Source organism: Gobius niger, assembly GCF_951799975.1.
Source record: "Gobius niger genome assembly, chromosome: 2".
Classification (NCBI taxonomy): Eukaryota; Metazoa; Chordata; class Actinopteri; order Gobiiformes; family Gobiidae; genus Gobius; species Gobius niger.
In genome coordinates this window covers 13025367-13040453 of record NC_136853.1, presented here as the reverse complement: position 1 = coordinate 13040453, position 15087 = coordinate 13025367, and the positions used below count along the sequence as shown (strand labels likewise).

Sequence of the window (15087 nt, the reverse complement as noted above, 5' to 3'; positions counted from 1 at the left end):
TTAACTTGTTTTTAAACTAAAATAAAATGCATTTTTATAACTTACATATTATTTGCCAATGTGTAATCCCTTTATTTTACCAGCTTCACAAATATATATTTTTTTATTAACATTTGACTTCTAATGCTAAGGGTGAGGGGGGAGTAAAGCTGTTTGAATTAAAGGCATATGTTTGTCAGAGAGATTATACAAAGCCACAGCGGTCTGCCAGCTTGGAAACAAACAAATCATTATACATTTTGTCGTTAATGATATACATGTTTTACTGACAAAGATGTCTTTTTGTTGTCTAAGCAGTATTATTTGCATATGGACGATAGTCTTTAGGTTTAAACCTAGATAGGGGGTTGCAGAGTGCTTAGTCCACAGAAAAGTAAGTTGCACTGGTGTTCTATTTGAAACATAAGTACAGTAAGTTACTAAAATACCAAAATACTACATGGTAAATGGTCTCAAATTATATAATGCTTTTCCACCAAAGTGCTTTACAGCAAGGAAACCACTCACACTAACTCATACACCAACCAGACCCTGGAGGCAAAGTGGGTGAAGTGGACACAGTAGTGCAGGAGGCACGATTTGAACTCCGACCTTCCGATCATAGACTGTCGGCCCCATAGACTGTCGGCCCGCTCTACCATCTGCACCACTGCTGCTTTTGAATATCACATCACTAGTCCAATTTAGAATGTATATAGAAAAAATGATATCCCAGTGGTTCTGAACACTTTTCACCTATAAATTGTTCGACAAATCTGGGTCTCTGAATAAAAAAAAGACAAAATTATGTTTACACTGTCTTGACAGCAGTACTAAGGCATATTATCTTTAATAAAAATAAAACAGTAAAAGTAAAAGTAGCTAATGCTTGGCTTGTTTTTCACATAAATGTAACACCATTTTGGCAAAGACTATAAGTCTCTATAGTCTAGTGTTATTCACTTGCATGCAAAAAAGGATTGGGTTTGTGTCTGGCTGCAGCACTGAGCAGGTTATCAATTTGATAATACGGCTCCATATTAAATCTATCTGCCCTCAAAGACCTTTTAATGCGGTACATCTGCTACTTGTTACTGCAATGGGGCACATATGTTTTCTATTTCTCTAATGAGTGATTATATGCCGCTCTCATCATAAACCTCTTATCCGATTAGTATGAATATCAAAAATAAATTCAATGAGGAGAAAGTAAAATGACGACTTGTTTTTATGTTTCTTTTCTCCCAAAGCTGAAAACAAACTCTTTCTGTTCCTAAAAACAGGAGTATAATGTAGCTACAGGAGGCCTTGACAGGCGGCGGTGCAGCGGTCCCGCCTCCTCAAGTCAACGAAGAAGAAAGTGTAAACAGGAAGTGGAAGAAAGCTCCTGCAGCAGCCACAGCTGAAAGGTTAGCTGACTTTTGGTGCTTTTTGGAGGACACATGTGTCAATGATGGTTTATTTTAAATAAAAAGGTTGAAGTTAAATTGGTTCGTACTTTTTGTTATTTATTTTCTTTGAATCTGCCCCGAAATGAGTGGAAAGCTCAGACCAATGTTCAGGTGAAGTAGGACCATTTTTGTTTGAAGCTCCAGCCGTCCAGGAAACCTAACAACAAACCTTGTCCCCTAAACTTGTCCTCTGCATTTGACCCATCCTTCTATGTCAATGGGGCAACCCGTAAGGGACACAGTGGGGACCCATACGTGCAGCCAGAGCAATGGACAGAATCAACTGGCTGAAGTAGCCTATTGTGCATGTTTTGGGGTTCGTTGTGTCTTTTCATAAACATTTAGGCCTCATTGTTAATATAGATATTGATTATGGACAAAAAGTACACTCCCTCTGAACTCGGTAAGGTCAAGTAAAGTGAATTTAGACTCAGGTCTTCTAAAGAAATGTAGCACAGATTTAATCACTTTCTTTAAGTTTAAAAATTCAATTCAATTAATTCATAATTTAATTAATTAAATGAACAAGACCTTTCATTAACAGTGCATGTATTTCGAACACAGTAGATCAAACAAAATAATTTATGGCGTGTGTCTTTCTCCCCATTTTTCCTGATTTGTTTTTTTTAGTCATATTATTCCCCCCGGGGGCCTCACTCTGACTTTTTATGGACTTTCTTGACACTATCTCAGAAAAGATAATGCTTGTCTAGTAACATATGGGTCAGATTGAATAAAAAAAAAACACAGTTTTACCTGAACATGTTGGGCAAAGTACAGTGACACAAATTTAAATACACATACATGACGTACATTCACTAAACCCTGTCTGGGCAGAGGAGGTGGAAACAAACATTCTGAATGAAGTACTCTCTTACTAAGCCATTTTAATGTATTTCATAAGCCTTATAATCTATTGTAATTCACCTATACATATTTATTGATGGATGTTCATTATTTGTGTATTGACGCTGTTATTCCATATAAGTTAAACACTAGTGTGTGCAGGGAAAAGGGAAAATTACCATTTGCTATTTTTCTTTTTTACTTGCATTCAGAGGCCTTTCACTCCCATCATGGCTGCCACATTTCCCACGTGTTGTGAATAGATCTGTGACCAAAACACTGAGTTCCACTTAAAGCCTTGGCTATTGACCACGGGGCTGAACATTTGACATGCAGACTGTGAAGGGGGTGGTAGCCTTAAACCCAGGAGTGACCTGTTGGCTGCGTGAATGTTAAAGTGAGATTATGAGAGCTTAGTGCTGCTCAGTGCTCGCATTGATAAATAAATGTCAAAAATCCAAGCACGTCTAAATAATAGGGGATCGAGCAACCAAACATCAAACTCCAATAATCATGATCCTTAATTCTGTGTTCTAGTTCAACCTTTGCATAATCCTCTCAAATTGTGATCAACACAATAATCTGATAAATTTACCAATGCAAAATATGATTATGACCCTTTATCTATGAGGGAGTGGTTATTATGGAAGAATAAGCTATTTACAACTGAAGAGAGTCCCATTTACACTGTGCTCCTAAATCACTGCTTACACTGATCAAATCCAAATCAGAACTTCACTGAAATCGGCTTTAAAAGAGGGAAGTACTGAATAATTGTTCAAGCCTGTGCAGCTGTCAATTTCTGTTTGACATGACAAAAGTAGACTATTTCTGTTTTCTATTCAACATTTCCGTTCTTTTGGACACTTTCCCCGTTTTCCTGACTGAATCCACCCACAATCAAATCTAATTTTGAAGTGATGGAGAAAAGCACTGCTGCTTTTTTCTCTCAACCACAACACATTTATGACTGAAACAGGCCTAGACACAAACCTCCCATCCAGCCCTTACCCACCACATTGTGACCCTCCTTAACATCACTAGCCCCTTTTCAAATAAGGAAGTTCTCACGCCCCACCCAGTACTTTCTTAAGATGGAGTGATTGCTTTCATCTAAAGTGTGCCTCTCTTTCTTTTGTCCAGACTCCAGACAGTGAGTATGGCCGGCCGTCGAGTGCTGAAGGCTGTGCTCATTGACCTGAGTGGAACTCTCCATATAGAAGACACAGCTGTCCCCGGCGCACAAGAAGCACTCACCAGGTAATAAGCAAGATCACGAATGTTGGCTAGAGTATTTGCTAAGGCAAATAACTGCCTTATTTACACGATTGTTATTTATCTTTCTCTATTGTGAGGTTACGGCAAGCATCAGTCGCCGTCAAGTTTGTGACCAACACAACTAAGGAGAGTAAGAGAAACTTACTGGAGAGACTGCAGCGCCTCAGTTTTAACCTCCAGGTAAACACTAGAATAGAAGCTTCTGTTATGTGACACACTGGCTGTTTCCCAATTGCCAGGATCCTCGGCGTCTCGACCACTTCGGACGTCATTCGCGTCATCACGGCGCCGCCAAGTGGTGTTCCATTTCACCTGGACCCCTCGCCCCCTCGCAGCTCGACTCCTCCGTTTGGCTCATTTACGAAGGATACAGCAGTGGATCCTCCGCTGCCTCGGAGAGCTGAAATTACCCATGATGCACTGCAGCATAGTTTCTTTTTTCTTTTCTCGCAAACCTTTATTAGTTTGAACTCACTTTAAAAAAGTTTTGTTCCACATAAACAGTTTCCTGGCCTCTGTTATTTATAAAACAGTTGTTTTTAATGAGCATAGGTTGACACGTGACCTGACGCAGCCGCTCGCTCCGGAGGCCGTTCCATTTGAGCTCAAAGGCGGCGGGGAGAGGACACTCTGCTCCGTTTTGGAGGAGCCGCCACCGAGGACGTCAACGAAGTGGCCAAACGGAGGACGGATCCTTGCAATTGGGAAACAGCCAATGTATCTCAGTTTCATTCAACAGTGTTTTTGTGCCAGAAGACAGTCTAGTGACGCAACTGAATAATAAACCCCAATATGTAGAATGACTTTTCTAGCAAACACAAAGTGCAGCGTGACTTGCGCCTCTCTCCACAGGAAAACGAGATCTTCACATCCCTCACTGCAGCGAGGAGTCTGCTGGAGCAAAAGCAGCATCGGCCCCTGCTGCTGGTGGATGACAGTGCACTGGAAGATTTTACAGGTACAGGTCCAAATGTTTATGACAAAAGAGATGTGCATCTAGTTCAAGCAATGACTGTGCAAGGAGTAGCAGAACATAATTTGATCTAAACCCAGTAATCATTGGCCTTTATCCAACTCCTCTTGTGTCTGGAGGCATTGACACGTCCGAGCCAAATGCCGTAGTCATTGGACTTGCCCCTGAGCATTTCAACTACCAGACAATGAACAAGGCATTCAGGTATAACAATCGTGAAAAGAATAACACATTCAAATATTGTCGTAACTTGACTTAACCAAACGTTTGCCTCTCTTTGAAGGATGATTTTGGATGGAGCGCCACTCATTGCCATACACAAAGCTCGATATTATAAACGAAAGGACGGCTTAGCCCTCGGTCCTGGACCTTTTGTGACGGGACTGGAGTATGCCACAGACTGCAAAGCTACAGTAGTGGGAAAACCTGAGGAAACGTTTTTCACCCAGGTATTGTTTGTCTGTGGTTTGTGAATTATGTACAATATACGGTACATCCACGGATCTCTCTTTCAATAGGCTCTCTCAGATTTAGGATGCAGCCCTAGTGAAGCTGTCATGATAGGAGATGTAAGTGAGTGACTAAGCAAATTCTAATGCTGTATATGATATGAATAACTGTCCAAAAAGATTGACTGTGTCTACTGTGCCTAGGATGCCAGAGATGATGTTGGGGGAGCTCAGAATGCAGGAATGTTAGGTATACTGGTTAAAACTGGTGAGTAATGGAACATGATTTATTTTACTTATACTTATCAAGTCGGCTTTCCCTTTCTTTGGAAAGTGCACATGTTCCCCTTTTGTCTCAGGCAAATATAGAGAAGGGGACGAAAACAAAATCAGTCCTCCGCCTCACCTGATCTGCAACAGCTTTCCAGACGCCGTTGAACACATCCTTCAAAACCTGCTCTAGCCTTGTCAGGTAAATAACCCCAGCAACTGGCTGCAGTGCAGGAACTAAACGGAAGATAACATATTGTATCTGACAATTGTTCAATCTCATCCCCAACTCATCCACTGCCTCAATCTACATATTAAAAAAAAAAACAGCTTGATCAAAGAGTTTGAGAATAGACAGGTGCTAGTCATGCCACTGGTCTGTTCCTCATCTTTATAGGAAATAATAATACACTACTTTGTATTAACATTGTTAATGTTGTGAATCTAGAGGTTCTAATGGTACATTGTGTTAGCTAATCGTGTTAGCGGGTAATTGATGATTAGAAAACCATCATGCAAATACACTAGCACTGCTGAAAACTGTTGCACTGGTGGGAAAAGCTACAGAAGTGGATTGGGTGACTCCAAACTTTTAAGCGGTTGTGTACATTGTCAAAAATGTCTCCATGACTTGATACAAAAGTTTATTTTATTTTATTTTTGTACAGAGCATCTCAGCATTTGTTTGGTTAGTATTATTGTGCATATATATATAAGTGCATATGACAGATTTGCCTCTATTTCGTTTGTTTGGATAATGGGGGTAAACCAGTAAAAATGTGTTTTTAGCAAAGACTAATTGTGCTGATAACATTCTGTTGAAATGGGAAATCTGTCAAAAGCACGAATATTAAACCGACTGGTATTCTTTTTCCCAGGCCGTGTATCTGTCCATAAGGCTCCTGGCTGAGGGTTTAGTGTGGGCGATCACCTCCATGAAATCTGCTGTGGTCACTGTTTCCAAACATATGGCAGTCATGTCCGCATCACCTGCAGAGGAAAAGCGTGTCTTGAACAATGAACTGAAGTGTCGCCAACAGCGGTTGTGTTTGTGTACTTTAAACCCTACTATTGTGAAGCGACTCTAAAGCGTCAAAGATCTTGCGAACGGGTCTCATGGCGGCTTCTTTGCACACCAACGTGATATCCGAGCCAGAATATCCCTCCATCTCCTTCAAGAAACAACACAATGTTAGATTTTAATATTAAATCATTATTGTTTTCCTACTCAGGTGTTTTAGTGTGTCTTTAATGTTTATATTGTTCAAATGTAATGGTAAACTGTACATCAAGTCAGTATCTGCCAAAAAGGAGATACTGCATATGCTAAACTAACTAACTAAATTCTTATCAGAAATGGTTTATGTATTTTGTTTATAGAGTTTTTCCGAGACACTGAATATTGCCTTGAAATTTCATACTGTTCATTCATTCTCTAAGCTCCCTCTGTCACTGCCCCAGACTAGCTGAAGCATATACATGTGGGAGTCCTTAAATATTTGGTATTTCATCTAGGTGAGGATAAGTCAAAAGCCACCTTTGGGTTTTGTTTAGTTTCTGAATCAGAAAGGAAAATCATGTCTTTCAACAAACTTCACATTTTCAGTTGTAACAAACCTCTAGTCCTCTATCCTTTGTTATTTCACTTCCACCCCGTTGATTCACAGATTTGAGCTGTGTTACTCACACTGGCCAAAGAACTATAGTCTAGTTCAGTCTGAAGCTTCACTCCTCCGTGGGTGGAGCTGACAGGAGGCAGCCAGTGGGAGACCATGGCCTGTCGGGCTGGTGAGGAGGGAAGGCCCACGAGAATCCTCTTCTCTAATCTCCTCAGCATTGCATGGTCTAGTTCCCTGTGAAAAGGACAAATACAGTGTAGTATTTATTTAATAATTTAATTTAAAAATTAAGTTCTTAAAGGGATATTTCAGGATTTTTGACGTAGAGTGTACTTGATTTTTTTGATTTCTACATAAACATATACTAGCCTACCACTAGCCTAGCACCAGTAAACTCTTCAAATATAAGGACTGCGTGAATTTAAAAAAATAATAAAAATCTCTATAAATCAACTACAATAGGAACATAACTAGGAAATGAGGTCCAAATGTCAAAAATCCTGAAATATCCCTTTAATTAAGACAAACAGCTTTTTTAAATGGAGTGATCAGTTTGACTATCGTTACCATGGCAGGTTGGAGGCGGCAAGTACAAACACTAGGTCATCTGATCGGGCCAGTCCATCCATCTGAACCAACAGCTCAGTCTTCATCCTGCGACTGCCCTCATGCTCTCCTCTGGAAAACACACATTTTGTTAGACAGAATATTAAATTAAAAAAGGGGCCCTGAAGTAGCGATAGAGTTTGACTTGCCCCATGGTGGACCCCCTTTGACCCATGACTGACTCCAGTTCATCCAGAAAGATAGTGGAGGGAGCGTGGTACCTGGCAAGCTCAAACAATACCTGGAAGGACAAAGCTCACATTTGCAGCTGTATTTTTGGTGTTGGTGAACACATTCAGTATCGCATTGTAAACAGGACTTGACAAAGCATTAAAGGGTATTGTTAGGTATAATTATTGTCTTCTTGAAACACTAATATTCTTAAAAAGCCTGAAGCAACAATACTATAAATTCAAAAGCATTCCTAAATAATCCCATATCTGTAACTTCTTACCCTGACTAGTTTCTCGGAGTCTCCTCTCCATTTGCTGACGATGCTGGAGGCAGAGATGTTGAAAAAGGTGGTCTTACACTCTGTAGCCACAGCCTTAGCCAGCATCGTCTTCCCTGTACCTGTGTTTCAGATTAGAAATACATAAAAAGAAAAGATAATAATAATAAAAAAATGAAACTATCGGCCTGCTCGATTATAGGGAAAATAATGATCACTTTGTCATAATTTAAATCACAACTTATTTGAACAATGTACTTTAAAATGTTCACTTTTGCAGCTCAAGGGCACTGTATTGTCTACACAGAGTCTTACAGCGCACGCATTGAGGGGGCGGAGCCTGTGCGGGCACGCATTAAACACATTGCAAAGTTAGTGGTATGTATTGTATTTTCTTGATTATGTTATTTTGGTAAACAATTATGTGTATGCAATAATTGTAATTGTAGATGAATTTTGACTAATTTCACAGCCCTATGAAACTATCTAGTGATGATGGATGACAAAAAAGATACCTGGAGGTCCATACAGCAACAAGCCCTTCCATGGCGACAAGATCCCGGTAAATAACTGGGGATACTGTAAGGAAAGTTTTTGTTAGATTTGGCTTAGGACAGTATGGTGACAAGTTAATAATTGTTAAAAACATCATGTGCGGCCAAAAACTGCTGGGTTTGTGTGGCCTAATGTGGTCACCATAAGATAAATGATTGCTTTCCCATGTCTAATATGAAGACAGAAACAACATGGCTGCAATAAGAGATCATAGGAATAACATAGATAATGCCATGATCTCTGCCTGATCCCGTCAGATCTCATGGTACTTGGACTTGTACTTGGTACCAGGTCTGTGTGAGAAGAACCTTGGTCAAGAGTATCTAGCTGAAGGTTTAGCCTAGTATGCATGTTTTACACAGGACCGGAGGACCTTCATAATAAGAGGTAATCACAAATCATTACTTTAAAGATAATCAGATTATTCTTGGTAGATTTTTCATTGGTGATGAATCAAAACATAATTTTAGTCTGCCTGTTGCTGAGTCATTTTGTCATATACTTCACATGCATCAGCAACAGACAGACTGAAATGATGTTTTCATTTATCACAACGTCATTTATCTGCTTGCTTTTCATTTCGCTTGCACTGTTAAATGCTATAAGACGTAGTAATGGAAGTTTGACAATAAACTCAGATGACCAATTGGACCTACAACTTTGTGTGAGTAAGTACTGCATTTCTTCTCAAACAAGAAAAGGCCCCACATACTTTTGCTTTAACAACCCCCTCCTCCTCGGCGTGCATTTTAATTTTTCGAACACCAATAGGACAATGCCAAACCACTGATTAAACTGCCTTAAAGCTACATCATCGCCGCAGATCTCGCCCCCTACAAATGAATACAAATCTCATGTTGCCCATTCTGACCTTAACGCTCGGAGTGAATGATAATAGCCGCCCGAATTTGGCCATTGCAGAAAAGGTGTTATTCAATAAAAGGGTGCAGATACAAAAAGACCGCTACATCCGTCCTCATCTTGGCCTGTAAATGTCAAGAGGATGCAGACTGCCTGATTTGTTGTCATCGTGTCATAGAGATGGGAGATTTGATATGGGGGCCTCTGATTCGCGTGGCATTTCTGTGTATACGAAAAAAAGTGCACCTGTCTCCATCCCAATTCTGCCTACATATGTATGTCTATGTGCCCCTGTCCCTATCCATCTGTGTATGTGCGCGGCCGCATTACCCCCGATATGGATTTAATGTCAGGCTAACGGACTGGCGTGACCCTTCCGGCCCCCCTGTCCTCTTTACGCCCGCTAAAGGAGATGTATTCAGAATCGAAGCGGGGCCAAATACCAGTGTTGAAATAGCGTCCGCACCTTAATGGGGTAGACGACGGCCTCTTTGACTAATCGCTTGGCGTCTTCCAGGCCGATGATGTCCTCCCAGCGCACATTGGGGCTGTGCAAATAGATGTCCTTTTGGGAGACACACACACACACACACACACACACACACACACACATTAGCAGAAAAGAGTTAGGCCGGAGGAATGGAAGACAGGGACGTAAATAGTGTCCTTTACAATGGGGGGCAGAAGATAAGAGAAACAGATAGAACATAGAGCTTCATTAATACAACGGATCAATTTGTTTTCAGGGAAAGATATGTACTGCTCCCTAGTGCTCAGACCAACTATTACAGCACATGGATAACACTGCGGTTCACAACAGATGACCGGGCTCTCGGGCTGCACCATTTTGGTAAAATATCATGTTAAAGGCGCATTATGCAACTTTTTATGCAAAAAAAAGTTTAATGTTTGTGAGTATTTGACCTTGTAGTGACCCAGAGGCTGTATGAGCGGTCACCGTGGCGCCTTTTACTTTCCATCACAGTGGTCTCTAAAACGCTCCAGGATCAATTGTTCAGACGGTTTTCACTGCTCTTACCAGAAAACCTATACAACAATTGATCCTGGGGCGTTGTAGGGCCACTGTGATGGAAAGTAAAGGGGCTGTGCTGACCGCTCATACAGCCACTACAAGGTCAAATACGTACAAAATGTCTTTTTTTCCCACATAAAAAGTTGCATACTGCACCTTTAATCTGACAAGTAGTGCGATTGTGATTATGTTTGCGATCTGGCATTGACCAACTGTACGTGTTTGAGGGAAACTGACCATTGACCACCGTTAATCAATGGTAGCCTGACCATTGATTAACGCATGGATGACCAATCTTTCTATGTTACATTTACTCCATTTGCTCCATCTTATCTATCTAAATTGTCATGATAGGTGTCAATGTTTCAATGATTAATTGGATAGTCGCCTGTTGAGTGATCTACCTAATACCCCAAGTTACACACGGCAATGGCAATTAACCTATTGATCGGTATGTGTGGCACACTTACCCTGCTAATAATAGTGGCCAGTTCTCTTATCTCTCCAGTTATTCCAGGGAATCCACTGAGCGGCTTCAGCAAGCGCTCCTGCAAAGATTGGGAAAGGATTGAGTTATTCTTATGTTTTTTTTTTGTCAGTGTAAATGCTAAGACAGGGCACTTACATATGACAAAATGAACTTTTCACGTAATGTGTGCAAATGCTTTCAATCAGACCATTTTATGTGGGCCTAGAATTAAGACATTCAAATGCACTGCGGCTAATTGTGATTACATTTTGATAGTGTGTGATTAATCTGATTTAAAAATGAATTGGCAGCAGTAGTTTTTTTTTTTTTACTTTATGAGGATGTCATTACCATATGCTCTGTGTCATTAATGCCTTTGGTGAGATCTACTGATCCTCGGCCTTCTACAAGTTTGCCCTGGGAACACAACAAAATGCATAAATATTTGTGGTGAAAAAAAAAAAAAAAAATCATGCCTTTAACTATCTTTATCCTCTTTGCCTAAAGACCTGACTTCTTGTCCACTCTTTCTGTAAATCCCTAAGTTTCTTTGACCTTCTTCCAGACATCCTGTTTCCTGGTTGCATCTTTCTACCTATGTCTATCTATCCTTCCACTCCCCAAGTCAAATCCATCTCATTCTGGCTTATAAGACCTTAGACCAGGGGTAGGCAAGTTTTCTTAACGGAGGGCCAATTTTTTTCATTGTAAAAAGACCGAGGGCTGAAGCCGCCAGTTTTAGGCCAAAGTAAAGCACTAGACTGGTTAAATTACCATCTTAAATGAGATAAATTACTTAAAATTGCTTGAATTAAGGTTCTTTATGTTGAATTTGAGTCTATTTGGACTAATCTAAGATAAAGATACAAATGCCAATGAAACAAGCATAAAACCCACTTTGAAATCAGACAAATGAAATTTTACTCTGATTTGTTTTTCACTTGAAATTATGCATTATAATCTGAGTTAAGAGAATAATGACGTGTTCCATTGGCAATAAGATGTTTTATCTGATCTAAGACCAGACCAAATCTACTCAAACTTAATTGAATCTCTTAATTCAAGTAGGTTTCTGTCATTTCTTCAATATTTTTTTTATTTATTTCGACAAATGCCAGAGTTGTACATGACCTAATTGGGTGTATTGACAGTATTTCTCCCATTTAACCTTCGAAAATGTTGAAGTTCTTTCTGATTTGTGTCATTATGTTTCTCAAAATCACCTTGAGGGCCAGAGGTTCTGTGCTGGAGGGCCAGATTTGGCCCCCGGGCCTGACGTTGCCTATACCCCTGCCTTAGACAAACTGTCCACAAACTTCTTCCACTATACTGTACTTTACTTTACTTTACTTTACTTTACATTCCCCCCCTCCCTCTTCACATCCCCACGGACACACACAAAGTCACCACTTCTTCATTACCTTCTTATTTGCTACCTCACCACTGGGACCATGGCCAACCGATGAGACATTGAGGCCAAACTCTGACGAGTCAACGCCATTTTCCTACAAAAGTAAACAAACGCCAGAGTAAAGATGCCAATCATGCAACAAATATTGTACAAAATAAGTCATATTTCAGCATTATCATACATTCGGCTGAGCGCTGGCTGTTGTCTTCTTCCCCGAGTTTGAACCAAGTGATGAGGTGATTTTAGGGACGGCTTTTGATGCTGAAACGGAATTTCTACGGAAACGATTTCAACAAAATAGCATCATTAAGTAATCATTAAGTTACAAAGCTTTAGAAGTTTTCATTTACATTTCCAGTTTACCTTTTAACAACAGCATGCTTGCTACATCTGCTTTCACCTTCAGTCAACACACAAACAATAGACATTGAACAATTTAAATATCATACAAACAACTTGAGATTGATAAAGTAACGGATCTTTGCCATCTTAACTGTTACAATTAATAGTCGTTAGGGGTAAAACATAAAATAAATAACAATTAAAATAGCACCATATGGGATAGATTGTAGGGATTGTCATCATTTAAAAGATAGATCATTTTGTTTTGAATTGTTAATTTCAATGGCAATAAACAACATTTTTCATCACTTGAGGCAACTTTATTTATACCGCGCATTTTGTACACAACTATTTAGACTATTACTCATATACCTGGTTCGATGGTCTTCTTGATGAGTTTGGGGTATTTCTGGAACTTGACGTAGTGGTAGCTCTCATACTCCATCAGCACCATCTCCAGGTCGATGTTGTCACAAACCTCGAACTTCCTCATTCCTCCGTTTGTCTCCTGGTCCAGAGCGAGGGCGGCTTCCATGTACCTATAATACACACGTGTAGTACAGTAGTCAAGTACTACAAGAAACTGACAAACAGCACTGTATACTTAGGCGTGCATCAATACATTTCTTTTCACTTTTTCAATAATGTTTTCATAATTTTTTCATTAAGCTCAAAAAGCAAAGAAATGAAAAGAAACACAGCTAGCTTACCACCACAGAGAATTGAGTGCATGGAATTGTAAAACAGCCTTGAGCACCTGGGAAAGTGCCATAATAATGCATTATTATTATTATTATGATCACAGTTCTGAAACTCTTACCCCTGGCCCATGAGGTGATGATGGATGAGGACGAGAAGACTCTTCCTCCTCATGTCAGTCCTCTGCTCATCCTTTAGTAAACAAAGTGAAACCATCCTTGTGTCAATGTTTGTGAAAACCTCTATTAAAGGAAAACTAAGTTCTAGTTCACTGGAGCACATTAATACATTCTCTTAGCAGTATATTTTGCTTTGCATTCATGTGTATTCATCTTTTAAGACCAGAGGTGGGTAGTACTCAGCTACATCTACTTAAGTGCATGTACTAAATATGTTTTTAAAGTACTTTTGCAAGTAGTTTTTTCAAACTGTACTTTCTACTTGAGTAATATTAAAATGAAGTACTCTTACTTGAGTAAAAAAAAACAGTCGTGTACCTCATACCACTGTGAGTAGTGACAAATCTTCATATTTTTACTCTTACTCGGAGTAATTATTGGGGCCACTGCTTTTTACTTCTACTTAGGTAAATGAGTTAATAGTTACTCTTACCACCCTGAAGCATTATTTTAATCCACCAGGCATTATATATATATAGCTCTTGATGATAATAGGGTAAATTTACACAAATCTGTAATAACTAGCCTTAGTTTATTCTAAACTGGAGAGGGCGCTTTTTACTGAACTTGTAGAAATCAATGATGGGGCCTTAGCGGTAACTAAGCAACGCTGGGACGCTGTGCGAGGCTAGCGACAAAAGCTATGTGAGATACGCGCTTGAGATGTTGAAAGTGTAAACGTTCAATTTGATCAAATAAATACTCTGACTGTAGAGAAGTCTTGCATTTAACGTTACATGGTCTGCTTTTCTGAAGATTGACTTTCCAAACATTCGGTGAATTGTTGCTAGCTGCGGTTACACTATGACTGCAGATGATGCGCATTTAACCAGCGTTACATTTCACAAACGTACTTACAGCTTCCCTGGCCTGGTGAGCTATTTTCATTGACTGGTAGTTTAAGTCCATCATTGTCATGCTGTTGGGTGAGACAACACACTTTTTCTACTTCTATTGCCGATAGTCCCAGCGAAGTTTTAGCCAGTGAAGAGTTTGCTCCAGACCCTTTAATTGTTTGTAAACATTCCGGGCTTAGCTGGAGGCAGGAAGTTAGATTCCTATCTATTTCCATTGGAGCTGTTGCTATGGTAACGATAAACACCGTTTTAGGTTTTAGGAAATATCAAATAAACCTTGTTTTATCATCTCAAATGTCATTCCTCTTGGTCTGGCACCTTAAGCCACAACATGACCACATTTTTTAGTCGTAGTTTTACACTTATAATCGCTAGTTTTAGTTTAATCTTATTTCTCTTGATCACTTCCTGCCTCCAGATGACGTAAGCAGTTAAAGGGTCTGTACCATCCAGGGCCACTAGATGGAAGCAAAGCTCAATACACGCAGGAGCTTGAATGTTTAGCCTTTCCACGTCAATTCTTTTCCCTTCACTTTTCGTATAGGCCTTCAAGTATTTAGCAGGTTTTTTAAAACTTAGTATCTATGTGGCTCATGGGTGTAGAGTTCAGGATCGTTTGTTAGATGTGTTGACCAGTTGTGACTCAACAGCAGCATTGTTCCATGGCTTTTTGTTTTTTAACGTTTTACACTTTATACTGTACTATAGATTGAAAAGACGACCAATGCCTTATGTACAATGTTTCAAGAATAAAATCAT

At 39.7% G+C, this 15087-nt stretch overlaps 3 protein-coding genes across 3 annotated transcripts in view; 2 read left to right on the top strand and 1 right to left on the bottom strand.

Annotated features, from left to right (window-relative positions):
- smad2 (SMAD family member 2) overlaps positions 1-1353 on the top strand; it is a 151796-nt gene extending 150443 nt beyond the window's left edge. The window contains exon 12 of the mRNA XM_079582618.1: positions 1342-1353. The gene's annotated coding sequence lies outside the window, so the exon portion shown is untranslated. The remainder of the gene's footprint in view (positions 1-1341) is intronic.
- Positions 1314-6258, top strand: hdhd2 (haloacid dehalogenase-like hydrolase domain containing 2). Its single transcript, XM_079582641.1, has 10 exons — positions 1314-1388; positions 3420-3536; positions 3632-3734; positions 4407-4512; positions 4647-4731; positions 4811-4976; positions 5046-5096; positions 5181-5244; positions 5336-5448; positions 6125-6258. The coding sequence occupies exons 2-9, from the start codon at positions 3436-3438 to the stop codon at positions 5437-5439; spliced, it is 780 nt and encodes a 259-aa protein (XP_079438767.1). The 5' UTR covers positions 1314-1388; positions 3420-3435; the 3' UTR covers positions 5440-5448; positions 6125-6258.
- On the bottom strand, positions 6097-14466 carry katnal2 (katanin p60 subunit A-like 2; the record flags this gene model as incomplete). The annotated part of the gene is given in 16 exon segments (XM_079582611.1): positions 6097-6236; positions 6316-6418; positions 6934-7099; positions 7433-7631; positions 7634-7712; positions 7926-8044; positions 8438-8501; positions 9805-9903; positions 10842-10919; positions 11192-11257; positions 12262-12345; positions 12433-12526; positions 12615-12651; positions 12966-13132; positions 13414-13484; positions 14330-14466. Coding segments are annotated over 16 exon segments (1626 nt in total). The 5' UTR covers positions 14390-14466.
- Between the last annotated feature and the right edge of the window lie 621 nt (positions 14467-15087).

Coding starts and splice junctions, on each gene's coding strand:
- hdhd2 (XM_079582641.1), top strand. CDS start 3,436: ATGGCCGGCCGTCGAGTGCTGAAGGCTGTGCTCATTGACCTGAGTGGA. Junction 4,513..4,646: donor TGCACTGGAAGATTTTACAG/GTACAGGTCCAA, acceptor TTGTGTCTGGAG/GCATTGACACGTCCGAGCCA. Junction 5,245..5,335: donor AGGTATACTGGTTAAAACTG/GTGAGTAATGGA, acceptor CTTTTGTCTCAG/GCAAATATAGAGAAGGGGAC.